Genomic DNA, 16051 nt, shown 5'->3' on the forward strand with positions numbered 1-16051 from the left:
GCTCCCGGATATTGTCCTCTTACCCTTGTTGCTTCAATGTAAGTATGGCGGCCATCAAAGGCACACAGATATATCCATCGAAAATCTGACACATCCCTCACTAAACGTTTCTCTTTCTAGTAAAAGTGAATAATGTAATAGCCCATCTTTATAGTGTGTCACAATTTTCGGCTTCGTATGGCTTTTGAGTGTTGAAAAATGAAAATATGTTGTACATAGGTGTCGATAGCTAGCATGGACCTATCCCGATGATAACATTACACGATGAATGTGGGTAGTTGTGATCGGCGCTCATTCAGGAACGAATGTCCATAATTCTAAAAGCGAAAGCGTATTTTAAGCTCATTGTGAAATTAAACGAATGATCCAAGTTGACACCACGTCATCTTTCCGCTGTGAAACTAAAATATTGCCAATCATGTCATCCAAAGCAGGACATGCAACCTTCCAGGATAGGTATTTTGACTGGAACTTGGAAGGAAGGTCTACTCGCACGCAAATTTGTACACGTTGTAACGACAGTCAAAACAATATGTGCTGTAATCATTTCTAACTGAAATGAATGCATGTGTACTGCGTGTACTTTAATTTTGTCATGCCAAAGTACATCTTTTTAATGTTTTCATGCACGAGTATTCCAAACATCAGAATAGTGTATCCTATGGGTGAGATCTAAAACATACAGATATGTTATTTACTGTCTGTTTTCTAGGTGCTCAGATGGGTAGACAGACTTTTAGTCTATGTCCATAAACTGTGCTTTTGCTATATTCCATCATGATCTGCCAAACCTGTCACCGTACTTGTTTCTCACATCATTTGTAATGAATGAAGCTATGTCATGTTTGTGAGGGGGAGGGGGGGGGGCATCTACTGTATGATAAGGCTGTTCTCAAGCATCAGTGTGGTGTCAAGTTTTTGTACATCATAATAGGAAAGCTGTACGTGAATATAGGGTTTGTATAGTAAATTTGTAATACTATAATTTATATTGTTCTCTGCATCTGCTGTATTTTAATAGCAATGTTTCCCTTTACTTTAACAGCATGGCTGACGAGAAGAAAAAGAAGGCCCATAGTTGTCGCAACAAGTTGCTGACAGGTGGGGTTTCCCGCTATGGCAGGTCAGCTATGTATGAAAGAACAGCTACATACAAAAAAAAATGGGTAAGTCTTTGCTTGCTGTTGGAAAGTTGTTTCAGAATGTAGACTTCTAATTGTGAATGTTAGCTAAGTATAATACACTGTAACATAGCCCAGACACCTGGCTTGCTATACATTGTCAAGTCAGCTAAAACAGTGAATTTTTGCTAAGGTTAGGGAACCTCGGTAACAGAGAGGAGAATATGGTAAAACAGACCCAGTCTCCAATGCATTGTACCATTATTTGGGTGGGGAACCATGGTAAAATGACAGGGGAACTCGGGTAGATTTTACCTGTTTATTGCCCTTGACAAAAACACTATAACAAACTGTTAAAGTGAACTCTGTTTTAATATCACCCATTTTGCCCCAAAATTTATATTTCAAATAGAGTACACGCTTTGCTTAAGTAAACTTCTTCATAACAAACCTTGCATGTCTCCCAGTGAGGTTACACTGGCTTCTGTAATATCGCGTGTGTCTGTGTCTGTGTCTGAATAAGGAGTCGGTATTTAGCAAGAAACTTCATATGGTATTATTCACTTTTTCAGGATCCTGTCAAGAAAGAAAAAGTAAAGACCCCAGTATACGTTGAAAAACAAATTGGTGGTGATAAAAATGGAGGCAAACGTCTTGTCCGTGTTAAAAGAACGGTGAGTATGGTGTTAACTTTCATTTTAAAAAAATCATTTGAAGTGTAGTTTTCAGAAGTGGTAGTTTCTCTTGGATGGTTGAGATCTAATGAACTGCAAAATATTACCATGTCATTACCTGTCATTCAAATGTAAAATTCTATGCCAGAACGATAACGCAGGTGTTACGGACTACCTCAAACCCCAAAATTTGAATCCGAGGATCAGCCTTATATTTAGGACCAAATATTCATGTATCAACAGCTGTGTGAAACTAGCTTGCCAACTTCTCATTGACAATGAACCTTTACCATACCATTACTTGCAGCCCCGTTACTATCCAACTGATGAACTTCCTCCAAGAAAACGTAGTCGCAAGAAGCCTTTCAGTGAGCACGTACACAAGCTCAGACCTTCTATCACCCCAGGCACTGTACTCATCCTTGTGGCCGGTAGATACAAGGGCAAAAGGGTGGTATGCCTCAAACAACTAGCATCTGGTCTCTTGTTGGTCACAGGTAAGTCGTCTCGTCATAGCTATAAGTACTGCTGCTTAATATGTAGATGTAAGAACAAATCAATACATACACCAATATGAAAATTTCCACCCGGAGTAGTTTGACTCGGTAGACATTTTCATTTCAAACTGACACCAGAGTGCATGAACATTCCAACCAACTGAAATGTGGAACCCTGATAACAGGAAAGGGGTAACAGTTGCATAGTTTCCCCATACAATCTACCATAATTTTGTTTGGAAACCCTGGTAGAATTTACCTGCTTTCTGCCCTTAACAAAAACACTGCTGGTATAGATCTCACCAGGTATTCAAATAGGATAGAACAAGGACATAGACATGTTTTTGGTAATCAACTATTTGTCTATCATTCTGTAGTCTGTAAGATACGGTGTTTGTGCCACACTATCAGCTATCACAAACACTGGTTTAGAAGCCTGATAAGGGCTGAGGAACACAATGTATCTTACAGTCAGTGGCAGCTGTGATAAACTTCTAAAAGAGTTTCTGATGTACATTTATTTTGTAGATTGACATTTGTTGAAAATTTGGCCTTGTGTACAGACTCTACCACTGGTCTGTATAGGCAGTGTTGTCCCTCAAAAGATAGCCTGAACATGGCATTGAACATACTCATTTTGCAAAACACTAGTGTCATTGAATTCCATCAGAAACTGCTTGCATGTACAAAGATTTTTTTTGGTCACAGAAAGGGGTGAATATGGTCAAGTTTCCTAAATAGGCGTCCATCGTTACCATCTTATAACCCTTAACAAAAACACTGAATCAGATGTAGTTTATTCTTCAATGATCTGTACTTGCAAGTGCAGAGATTTCATTAAATGCCCACTTCAGATTAGGATTAAAATCTTAAGTGTTAAAACCAGTTGTTTGGAAGATGATCTAGAACAAAAGAATGATTCCATGTAATCATCATGGCACCACTAATAAGATGTAATAACACTAATGTGATGACCTGGGATTGAAACTTGGTCTTTTGAACTCGTTGTTACATGGTCTCATTGATGGCTTGTTTATGTTGCAGGACCTATGAAAGTGAATGGTGTACCTATGCGTCGTATCAACCAGATCTATTGTATTGCAACAAAAACTAAAATTGACATCAGTAAAGTAGAACTCCCAGCTAGGCTCACTGATGAATACTTCAAGAGAAAGAGGCTGAGGAAGCCAAAACATCAAGAAGGCGAAATCTTTGACGAGGCCAAAGAGGTGAGAAATTGACCCATAGTTATGAGATCGAGAGCATCTTGAATGCTGCATATGTCAGCTATTTGAAAGACAAAAGATTGTATAATTTGGGCACTAGGGGCGCTGTTCATGCTCAACTAATGAAACATAAGGGAAGCCTGATAGTCAAGTACTTCAGCTTCCTTTGAAAAAAAAATTGCACTAATTTTTTTGTTTCACTCTCTATGTTTTCCATTGTCCAGGTATTTTTTGTCTTGACAATTATTTGAAGTAAGTGCCTTTTTTTTTCTTTGCTTGTCCAACAGGAATATACTGTATCAGAAGAGAGAAAGGAAGACCAACTGAAGGTAGACGGACAACTAGTGCCCCTCATCAAAGATGTACCACACTTGAAAGGATATTTGGAAGTTCCATTCTTCCTAAGTACCAAACAGTACCCACATGAAATGATCTTTTAAGAGAGCTTGGAATACTGTACATGTTTACAATTTGATGTATGTGGTAATAAAACAAGTTTACCGAGTATATTTATGTGTTTGTGTTTTTAGGGCAACTGAACTGAGGTTCAGTAGTGTCCTAGGTGTGGTAAAGTGTGTGTGTGTGTGTGTGTAAATCTACAGGACAATCAGGACACTGCATGCCCACTCCTAACCTGACACTTCTGTAAAATGCGGGTATGTAATAACCAGATGTAAATGGAATGCCTCCAGTAATGACAAAACCATAGATTCTTGTTCCCATGCACATTGTTGGAATGCAATACAAGATATGCCATACATGATGAATGAAATTTCAAGCATGCATATTTACGCCATCTTCCACTGAACAAAATACGAGTACACAAGATACCATTATAAAATTGAGTGAATTAACTTTACTCCATGTAAGTGTGTTTGCTCATGAAAATAACATACAAATCAAGCTTTTTACAGGCAGAGCTGAGTGGCTGAAAGAAAACACAAAAAGAACAGTAAAACGGGACTGTAAATTCCATCAGTTTTTCCACTGTAATAAAAGCAATGGTACATTTATATCTAATGTACTACAATTTCCAATACTCTGCGTTTCTATAGGAAACATCTAAAAATTTGCACAGTGATTTGCATTGTCTGCAAATATCTTTACAAAATCTACTACTGCAATCTGTACACGGACCCAAAAATTAGTGGCATAGCCGCCATAGACATAATTTGACAAAAGTGTGAAAAACGCCAGCACTGGGCATATTCCGACGTGCTAACTAATGACTGAACTATACTATATAACAGTAACAAATATAAACCATGTCTATTTACACAGAATGAAGTAATACAACAATTTCTGATCATGTTGTGATCATTAATATTACAATTCATGAAATTCAATTCGGAGTTTGGAGAAAAAAAATTTCAGATGGTGATGGATTATTTTTTTGACAATTGCTACAAATGAAAAAAAGGCCTCACTCTCGTCATTATTATCACTACATTTACATATTTAACATTCATTTTTCACTGGTGCGATGAAAACTTTACCCCTTGTTTTTAAAAAAAATTAAACTAAATGTGCTAATTTTGGACTCACAATATACAGAAATGCATAACATGTCCAGGTTTGTGAACATATACATTGGTTTATTTTAAATAAACTAGATTATCAAGTGGTCAATGTCGTATTCCCATAATTTTCAGAACACTACCAATGGCCATCTTATTTATTTATTTATTTATTTATTTATTTACTGAGCTTTGATGTCAGTCAGGCAGTCCACTCAGGTGACTAACGTCTGTGGACCCCTTATAGTCAAAATCACCAGGGACAATGGAAATACAGGACATTGAGTCATCACTGAAGACACATTCTTGGTAGAAATCAATAAAACACATTTATTTCATGTCCCCTGTAAAATGTCACCTTTGTGTGATGAACAGTGTAATGAAACTAGACCATGATTGAAATGGGTATTAAAGTGACCATATGAATGACAAATTGTATTCATTTTGGATTTTTCATTCCTAAAACAACTCTACTGTGTTTTTACACTTGGAAAAACAATGTGAAAAACATTTACTAAATCCCTGCAGGGGTGAACAAATCCACTGGTTTTTACCTTGTCTGGTCCGTTGGACCAGTACCTTACTGTTAATAACAAAGTTAAAAAGTCATCTGAATATACAGATTCATAGGCAAGATTTCATGTTTCACATTAGCGGGACCTGGGACCACTAATTCTTTCAGCAGGACCACTGGATTTTTTAAGGCACTGGTCTGGGGACCACCAGTTCACAAAATGATTTGTTCACCCCTGCCCTGTTTGTAAATCAATAAATTGAAAAACATTTTTAAAATGTGTAAAATATTTGTTACTGTACGTACAATAATAAGATTTTTAGCTTTTTGTAATTTATTGACTTACAAATACTGACTTAGGCGATGCTATAGTAGCGTTGTTTTAGGAATTAAAAATCCAAAATAAAGACCTATTTGTCATCCATATGGTTACTTTAATTATGGATTATTTTTCAAAATAATTTAGGATATTTTTTTTACTTGAAAAAAATAGTGTGAAACAACATAGACTAAGTGTGTTTATAACTCAATGGCAAAAAACTGAAAAAAGGGGCATAAAGTTGTATGTACAGGAAGTGGCTTATAAATAAACGTGGCAAAGACAAGCAATCAAACTATGCAAGGTGATATTTTAATACATTCCATACAAAAGATGAGAAAGGGGAATTTATTTTGGATTTTTAATTCATAGCAAGTGACTTCTATTATAAACTGAGTAAAGATATGTTATTAGCAGATCACATGTAGTTTATGTACTATATATATAGATTATTCCTTACCCATATACTGACATAAATATATGGGGAAGTTACAGTTACAGATGGACTTGATGTGTTTCCCCAGTTTATCTACAAATCATTTCCTGTCCACACACTAACAATATTTGAAAATTTTTGTAAACTTTTTGCAATTTATTGAGCTACAAACATGGACTTGGTGTATGTTGTTCCATGTCTTTCAAGTAGAAACACAAATTTATTACTGTATTGAGATCTTTCATTGTCATGTCACCAATACTGGTAACTCGTCTTTGTTCTAAACTTTATACAGCTCTCTACTCTCGAGATGCTGAAAAAAGTTAGGAGATAAAATTTAAATTAGCCAATTAGTATGCACTGATCAGATATAATATGTAAATTAACTAATATGCACTGAGTTTGTTTTGCTGATGAAAGTTATTAGATATGTAAATTAGCTAATTAGTATGCACTGACTGTTTTGCTTATTAAAGTTATCAGGGTAATAAGTAAATTAGCTAATTAATATGCATCAATTTTGCTTATGAAAGTTATGGGTAATATGTAAATTAGCTAATTAGTATTCATCTTGTAGCAAAATCAGTGATTGACAACATGTATTTCTGTCCCTCTGTTATGCAGCTTTAACCAAGGGTTTCCTTTTACAGTGAAAAACAAATAACTAAGCATCCATGGTCAACTTGAGTTAAGTTTAAATATATTATGCATGTACTTGGTGGAGCAAACTTACTGTATTGGTCTATATTATAACTCAGTTTATAAGTACAGGGTTGTGCTGATTTTACACAACATGAAATGCTTTAAAGGGATTGCACTGGTGACTTTGTGAACACATGAATAGAATTAATTCAGGGATCAACTCCCAGATGGTAGTCTCACCTAAAAGACATAAATTGCACTATATCTAGCCTAGCCCCTTCACTTAGGTGATTTCAGCTATGTTCTCTCTCAACACACCCTTAGACTTTTCAATTCAATATTTTACTTTAACAAAATGTCAGCCAGAAAATGGGCTGTACAATCTTACTGGATTTTCAATCTACCCAGTGTCAGATGACATCAGTGGCACCACCATCTATCCACTGTGTCAGATGACATCAGTGGCATCACCATCTACCCAGTGTCAGATGACATCAGTGGCACCACCATCTATCCACTGTGACAGATGACATCAGTGGCATCACCATCTATCCACTGTGTCAGATGACATCAGTGGCATCACCATCTATCCACTGTGTCAGATGACATCAGTGACATCACCATCTATCCACTGTGTCAGATGACATCAGTGACATCACCATCTATCCACTGTGTCAGATGACATCAGTGGCATCACCATCTACCCAGTGTCAGATGACATCAGTGGCACCACCATCTATCCACTGTGTCAGATGACATCAGTGGCATCACCATCTATCCACTGTGTCAGATGACATCAGTGGCATCACCATCTATCCACTGTGTCAGATGACATCAGTGACATCACCATCTATCCACTGTGTCAGATGACATCAGTGACATCACCATCTATCCACTGTGTCAGATGACATCAGTGGCATCACCATCTATCCACTGTGTCAGATGACATCAGTGGCATCACCATCTATCCACTGTGTCAGATGACATCAGTGACATCACCATCTATCCACTGTGTCAGATGACATCAGTGACATCACCATCTATCCACTGTGTCAGATGACATCAGTGACATCACCATCTATCCACTGTGTCAGATGACATCAGTGACATCACCATGTGATCTGAATTAATGAGAAGAGTATAGTCGAGCTAGGCGACATAAACTGTGTCAGAAGCCAATCACAAACGGAAAGATTTCATGATTTCAAGTGGATCAAGCCATTGTTATGTGAAGTTGTAATCTAAATTTAGATTTGAATACTGAATCACTGGACAAAAATCAAAGTGAGTGTAGAGAGTACATAGCTGAACTTAACCAAGTTAAGGGTTTAAGGCTACTTATCTTGATGTATAAAAGTTGTCAAAACTGAGGAATAACTCTTAGTCACTATGACAATAAATATTTTTCTCCTAAATGGGCCATCCATACTTAATTCTATGTTTCTCGTCATAACACCTTTTTTAATGGAAATAGAGATATTACACTTAAAGTACAAAGGAAACTTTGAACCATTGGTTTTATTAAATTTCCAAATTTCAGCACTAAACTGTAATTTTCACTCGGATACATGCTTGTGGGGTTGACATCATATAATCAGTGACATTGCAATTATTTTCTAATCCTGCCACTGAGGGCGTTGATTTATAATATTTTTGCCAGTTAGAAGAAATATTGGATCAGTTGGGGTCATGAGAAACATGTAATTAAATATGGCCGCCCATACAAGTTATCATAGGAGTATTCAATTCATACCACCATTTTGTGTTCTACACCATCTAAATGATTGTCAACTGCAAGTAATAGTTGCACATACTTGGAGCTTCAAATATTTGACAACAAAAATCAATTTTTAAAATTATAATTTCTTGAAAATGACCCCTTCTTAAATATGTCTGTGAATCTCCTGGAGATTGAACCCCTTAGGTCAATGAATCTTCTTAAGTGACCCCTCTAAGTTCTCAAATAATATATTATGGAAAATATCGACATATGTATCTGATATGGAACACGCATGACCTGTCTGAAAAGTGAACCCCTTCTGACCAAAAGATCATATTGACAGAGACCCCTTAAGTTTATTTTTTTTACACATGGCCCCTTTAAGTTGATGAATCCTAGAGTAACTAGGCAACAAGGAATTCTGAAAATATCATGTGTACTGACACTGATGTTGACTTCTTTTGCACTCAAATGTATAGATCATGTGATATATCTTGGATTTTGGCAAACTTTGCAGTTTTTTATGGCTAGACTTTTACACATAGCTGATAAACAGCTGATAACAGATAATATTGTTCAGACAATTCTTCCGATGTTCCACACGCCAACATCAAACTATTTGTGTAGTTTCTCAAACCTGAGTTGGTTACAAAGTAAAATGTTTCCGTCAAAACTGTTACAATCACAATAAATGTGAACAGTGGGAGTCAAAATTTGACAGGAGATATATCCATGACCTAAGTGCTATTGGATCACTATGAAACAATATCCATTTGAGAGAAAATTAAAATGAGGCAATGATGGAGGACTGAATTCAAATTTCTGATGAATGACAAGTTACAGATGAATGAATTATGAAGATACACATACTATCGGCAAACTAAGATAGACACAAACTGTAACTATTGTTTAATGTGGTAGATTACATAAGATGTTGCTTTTGGTGATGTGGACATAATCACCCTGTAACCAAGATAGCATCAACATTGAATGCGCCACCACTTTATAAAAACTTGCTATCAGAAACACCACCCTACTGTGAGTGTAATGAAATCAATGTCCTTTGAAAGCTTGTATCAATATGTAGCAGTAACAGTTTTAGTTTGTGTCTGTGTCGGCTTACCAATAGTTGATCTGCCACTGTTGTAAACAACCCAACATTACAGCTACCCCAACACGATGGAATTTCAACAAATGAATGGGAACTACTATTATGGATATGATGTGACTGGAGAAAACTTTCTGTAAGTGTTTCACTTTCTTCTTTTTACCTTCAAATACATTTCGTAACAAGTCATCTACGAACTCACTAAAAATCATCTGTATCTCCACTGCTAGACAACATTGAACAGCATACAAACAGTAAACTAAAACATGTTTCCAAAAATTTCTACATAGTCTGGATGAAATCATATTTTGTCACTCTCACTGACCTTTTTCCTGTCTTGTACTGTTGTGTTGTATGTGATATTCAGAAAAGTTGACCTTTCTCAGAGGTCACAGGGTGAAAGGTCAAAGACAGGACAAGAAGGGGAGACAGCGTAATGACTGCTAAGTGAGATTTCATTCAAAGTAGGACAGAATAAATTCATTTACATATAATTGTTGGTAGCTTGATCAGTCGAATGCTGATAACTTAGAAAGAGAGAAAATAAACTGACAATCTCATTCCAAAATTAGCGCCCTCTAGTGGCATGACCAGGTAGTGATGTAAATAGGTGACATGTGAATCATTTGAAAAATTTTCAAGTAAAAGTTTTTTCATTAGTGTCCATATCACATTATGGGGATATTTTTAGACTTATTAAAACTTAATTAGCATTATTACGAAGGTAATTGTGTAAAAGACAATTTTTTTTTACACAATTATGTAAACCTTTTTACCCCATGGGGATACAATGAACCCTATAATTTAAATATGAACCTATACATACGACAACAGGGATCAACAATTTATTATATATTTTTTTTAAATGGAGAAACCATGTAGTGTAAATCTGTAGTCAATCTATGACAGGCCTATTCCGATAAACAAAAATACATAAAATAACAGTTACATGTAAATATTGTACAAAAACAAAAAAACAGTCAAGTTTTTTAAAAATATACTTCAAGGGTTTGGCAGTGCATCGGGGATGACTCAACAAACCAACAATGGGACATTTCACAGTACTGTTTGGTAAAACCAATATGATGTAGAATCTAAAACAAAAAAAACATTGTCTTTTTTATGTCTCTGTAACATCCTTGTACAAAAAATGGTGAAAACCACATAATTATCAAATTTATCTGGTACATTACCTAATTTAAAAAAAAAAAAAAGATTTTAGCAGAAATTCATGCAGATTTACTTTTTTTTTAGAACTTTTTAAAAGACCATATTGCACATAATTACCACAGAGTATTTTACTTCGTTTGATGATGAAATGAATTAAATATACAAGAGATGACACAGTTCTGTGATAATTAACATTTCATGGTGAGTCTCTATCTAGGATGAGTCCTAAAAAATGAACCCAACCTCGTAGAAACTGCTTGATGAATTTATCCATCTAGGGTTGCTGCTTCTGCAAAAATTTGCAGTCAAAACAACCGAACGGACTGTCTCTGAAACTGTTTTTTTTTTGTTACCAAATTTACATACCGAATTCAAAATACTTCACGATTACGCGAATGCAAAATGACCCAGCCACATTGAATAATTATAGTTGCTAAAAATACCAGCTTTACAAAAGTATACCAAATTGTTCAAGTCAACCCAAGTAAGTTGAAAATCTAAAAAAATCTCATCAACAACCTTGGTCTTTTTTAACCTGCCCCTTCCCTTCAGACTTGTGCTATTTGGTTTGATCTTATATTACCAAATATGCGAATCAGTCTATTCTGCAAAAGGGAAGGGGAGTAAGGTTCTCTTAGACAACCCTCAGTATTTTACTGTAGTTGCCATCTCATCAGTTACTTCTTTACCCCAAACCACTTCAAATCACAACTTGCTACAGTAGCTGACAGCTTTTATCCCCATGTACTTTGTACACGACCTTTCAACTTTGAACTCTGACATACACACTATATCCAGCCATCTTGTGTCAGGTGAAGAACGTGTCAACACATAACACTATAATAAACACTTTCAATATATTTGAAGTTGGAAAACTGTACACTTTGATTTATTCATTTTACCATTAGAAAATGCATATCTTGTATTGTCCAAACTATTGTATGTTTTGTACTGTATTTTACTGTACTGTACTGCATGTACTGTACTGTACTGTACTGCATGTACTGTACTGTACTGTACTGCATATACTGTACTGTACTGTACTGTACTGTACTGTATCGCATATACTGTACTGTACTGTACTGTACTGCATATACTGTACTGTACTGTACTGTACTGCATATACTGTACTGTACTGTACTGTACTGTACTGTACCGCACTGTATTTTACTGTACTGCATGTACTATATAGTACTGCTCCATACTCTATACCTCAGTCTTTCCAAATTATGTGAATTATCTGCCAAAACAGTGAAACACGATAAAATACATGTTTGTACCACACAGTTATTTTGAAGAGAGGGACAAATGAGAGTACATACACACAACAAAATAATGATGACAAAGACTTGAATAATTTCATGACAAATACGTGGCAAGGAGACAGACAAAGCAATCGGACAACATCATGATAAAATACAAAAAAAGTGGGATTGAAACGGAATGCAGAAGATAAAAAAAAAAGAGAGGAAGATATTTAAGGAATGTAGTCAAAATCTGTGTGTACGACAATTATCATTTTTATACATGTTCATACAAAATATGCATTTCCTGGCTGCCACACATGGCTTATTTACAGCATAGTAGTTACTATGGCAACAGACTATAGAATTATTCATTGTGATTCTGGCATATACATACTATCTGTACAAATTTCAGATGCCGATCACGTCATGAAATTTTCAACACACCATCCCTTTTCCTGTTATTAAATTACAAGTTCTCATTCTCCTTTTATAGTATTTCTTTTATGTCAACTATCTGTACAACATTATCCTCTGAGACAGAAATCTCAATATTTCATCGATTTCATCTCAACTTTTCAATAGTGGATATCTGATTTCTATCCACACGTTTTGTTTGTTTGTTTGTGATACCAGCTCAGCAAAGAAACGTCAAGTTTCATATTTGTGCGTTCTTTCACGTATGATTCTGTCGACCCCCTTTCTGTTTGGAACTCTTCCTTTTGAAACTTCCACCGAGACTTCTCTGCTTGGGTACCTGACTGGCAGACCCATGTCTTATCCTGCCGCCCGTTGTGGCTGCCATCTCTGCCTGCTCCTGTTCTGTCGGGGAGTGGAGCGACGATATTGACAGCGATGACATTGAACTTGATAAGTTGAGATTTGTGGCCGCCATTCCGATCAGACTCGGCATCGGTGAGGAACTATCGTACTCGTCTCCCGGTAACACAGTTTCAAGTAGAGCTTCCAGAAATTTGACAAACAACTCTGCATTGTCTGAGTGGGGAGCACTGTTAGGATTCTGGAAACCAGGAACAACAACAATAATAATAATGTCAGCTACTAGTATCAAGTCTTTGACTGTAATATTGAACGACTACAAACGTGGTAGCCATGTTGGATAAAGTAATTTGTCACAAATTATCAAAATATTGTAGGTGAACAACTGGGCACTTTGTAAACATTTTGCGAAAAAAGTGACTTTTGGTATTCCTACTACAGAGTAAATCTCCATCTTTAGAAGTTCATGAAGGGTACAGTTTGGATTGCACAGATAAGTATGACTGTAGTTGAATAATAAACAAACCTGTAGTTAGATAGATGAACCACAACCCATCTACTATGAAGTGAAATACAACAAGTAACACTGAAGTAAAGCACATCCTCTATGTACTACACTCATTTATAGCATTCACATCAAGTGTAAAAGTATACTGTTTCAATTTGTTTATTTACAAGCCTAGCATGTGGCCTTTGTAATTTGTTCAATTAGCAAATGAAACAGTATACTTTTACACTTGATATGGATGCTATAAACGATTGTGGTACATACAGAAAATGCTTTACTTCGGTGTTACGGTATGGATTATGGTTGGTTTACAAATGGTACATCATACAAATTAATCTTACCTTTGTAAATGGACCAGCAAACCTCCACAGACCACCAAAACCAAGGCCTGTACACAAAATTTCATACAGAAAAATCCGTTCATTAAGGATACAATATCTGACAAGTCTAAAGATACCCTGGACACAAAACAGTGGTGGCCAAATCCATTTGAAATCTTGTGATCCCCTGACCAGTGACTAAAAATATCTAATTGTCTAGCAATGAAATCTAGTGGTGGTTCTAATTTTGAAAAAAGTCTGATCATTATCAAGATAAATTGTCCTCCCAATCCCTCCTCTTATCGCTGTAGGCACACTGTAGGATAGCACAGTGGAAATCAAAGCACAAAAATATCACCTACTAGAGGTCTGATATATGTAAATGAATTGCTTGAGATTTGTTGGCAGTATCACATCACTTTAATACTTTGGAATTCAAGATTTTGTTAACAAACTATCACTTTACAATTTGAGATTTGTTGACAAACGATCACTTACTTTGCAAATTTGAGATTTGTTGTTGAGTTGCAGCATCTTCACAGGATATAACATTTTGAATAATATTCTGTACAGCATTTAGTGTAGCTTGGTCTTGGCTTATTGATAACACTAAATTAATTTTGGTATCTAGTAAACTATGTCTGTCGAAAAAATACAACAACATATTTAACAATCTGAAATCATTACCAAAAATATGGAATTTAACAATCGTTTGAATGTAAACTGAAGCTGGGTGACTTCACAGGATGTATTAGGTCATAGGTCATAGTACGAAGTCAAAGGTCAAATAGTGACGATGTATTTTGTTTGCTCTGCTGTATTGAATTATCAATTATTTGGAGCCATTGGTTAAACTACAATGTCTTCTTTTTGGTTTATGTAAGCTATTTTCGTGCGAGGAATTCCAATAATCAGAGTAAAAGAACTGAGTTTGCGTGATTTGTAATTGGCTGACTCTCTATGTATTGTAGAAATTTGTCAGACATCAGTGTGTCGTAAAAAGTTGGTGAAAAATTTGACTAAAATCTCATCGGTTTTGGTCAAAATTTGTCCTAGAAAATATTTTCATTACATTTGTACACTTCTAAGGGAAAGAGCATCTCAATATACAACACTCTGATCGATTGAAACAGCTGATGTCAAAATCTTGAAAATTCAAGTTTTAAGTTCAAGAGCAGGTCAATTCATCCTTACCATAGTCTATCAGAAATGTTGACCCTGTCAGGGTTTACAGGTGAAAGGTCAAAGTTGAAAAGGCTGTCATACTTACACAATAGGAAAGACTTTAGGAAATACAACGGACGCTTCTGCCAAGTATTCATAGAGTACTCGACACTCTGTTTCATCTGGAGTGTGCCTCACCAGAGTTGCCTACAAAGAAAATGAACGTATTTGGTGAGTGGATTTACTCTCAAATGAAATGACTTTTTGGGTGACATTTTTGTTCCGAGTATATTTTTAAATTTTGGACCACAAGTTTAAATAGCATGGGTTTAATACTTAATGTCAAGTTTTAAAGGATTTTGGAATGAAATATTTGTTACTAGTTTCTCTAGAATCTCTTGTTTTTAAAAAATGAAATATTTACCAAGACTGTGAGTAAAAGTGCCTGTGTTTGATAATCTGTTAAAACTTCTTCATCCAACAACACACTGTTCTCGGCTATTGTTGACACTTTTCTCTTCTTTCTAGCATCTTCATTCTTTTCAACATCCGAGGGCGTTTCTGTACTTGTTGTCGTCGTTGTCGTTGTTGTCGTTGTTGTCATCGTCAGCTCCCGCTCTACAGCAGGGCTTGACCCTCCCCTCTGCACTAAATCTACACTGCTGTGTGATTTGGGTACTGTGTGTCCTAAATCCAGACTCCTCGGTTGTTTAAAGTTTGTTTTATCAGGTTCAGACATCAAACGTTGCTGTTCCAGAGCTGAATCTAAACTCCTCTGTGTTTTCACATTAGGTGGGGATAACTCCGTCATGTGTTTATGTCGCCGTGACTTCTTAGGTGGGAGCCTTGGTGGTATCGGCGAAGGTGCTGCTGCAGGTATTATACTGGCCTGTGCTGCGTCTGATCCGAAAGGATCTCCACTCGGTGCTGATTCCGGGGTTCCTGGGGGCAGGATATGTTTCATTCGACACCGACTTCTCACTTCTTCTGAGACAGAGAGCAGCGCAGCCAAGTAAGCTACACTATCTACTGTCACATCAAACTTGTCACTGAAAAGTTTACGACAAACCAAATAAATTAATGAACTTAAA

At 36.1% G+C, this 16051-nt stretch overlaps 2 protein-coding genes across 3 annotated transcripts in view; one reads left to right on the forward strand and one right to left on the reverse strand.

Annotated features, from left to right (window-relative positions):
• The first annotated feature begins 19 nt into the window (after positions 1-19).
• Positions 20-4023, forward strand: LOC144448866 (large ribosomal subunit protein eL6-like). Its single transcript, XM_078139180.1, has 6 exons — positions 20-38; positions 1046-1166; positions 1694-1795; positions 2103-2292; positions 3337-3521; positions 3806-4023. Exons 2-6 carry the CDS (start codon positions 1047-1049, stop codon positions 3956-3958), a joined length of 750 nt encoding a protein of 249 aa, XP_077995306.1. The 5' UTR covers positions 20-38; position 1046; the 3' UTR covers positions 3959-4023.
• A 345-nt stretch (positions 4024-4368) lies between these two features.
• Positions 4369-16051, reverse strand: part of LOC144448844 (neurofibromin-like) — a 67576-nt gene continuing 55893 nt past the window's right edge. For both annotated transcript variants that reach the window (XM_078139153.1, XM_078139152.1), the window contains exons 47-51: positions 15385-16009; positions 15067-15167; positions 14295-14437; positions 13818-13864; positions 4369-13209 (exon numbers count right to left, since the gene is read on the reverse strand). In XM_078139153.1, coding sequence (XP_077995279.1) covers positions 12865-13209; positions 13818-13864; positions 14295-14437; positions 15067-15167; positions 15385-16009 — 1261 coding nt within the window. In that variant the 3' untranslated portion in view covers positions 4369-12864. The remainder of the gene's footprint in view (positions 13210-13817; positions 13865-14294; positions 14438-15066; positions 15168-15384; positions 16010-16051) is intronic.

Source organism: Glandiceps talaboti, chromosome 18 (assembly GCF_964340395.1).
Source record: "Glandiceps talaboti chromosome 18, keGlaTala1.1, whole genome shotgun sequence".
Classification (NCBI taxonomy): Eukaryota; Metazoa; Hemichordata; class Enteropneusta; family Spengelidae; genus Glandiceps; species Glandiceps talaboti.

Excerpts from the sequence above, each read along its gene's own strand:
- LOC144448866 (XM_078139180.1), top strand. The coding sequence starts at position 1,047 with ATGGCTGACGAGAAGAAAAAGAAGGCCCATAGTTGTCGCAACAAGTTG. Across the intron at positions 1,167-1,693 it reads CTACATACAAAAAAAAATGG|GATCCTGTCAAGAAAGAAAA; the intron begins GTAAGTCTTTGC and ends TCACTTTTTCAG. Across the intron at positions 1,796-2,102 it reads TTGTCCGTGTTAAAAGAACG|CCCCGTTACTATCCAACTGA; the intron begins GTGAGTATGGTG and ends CATTACTTGCAG.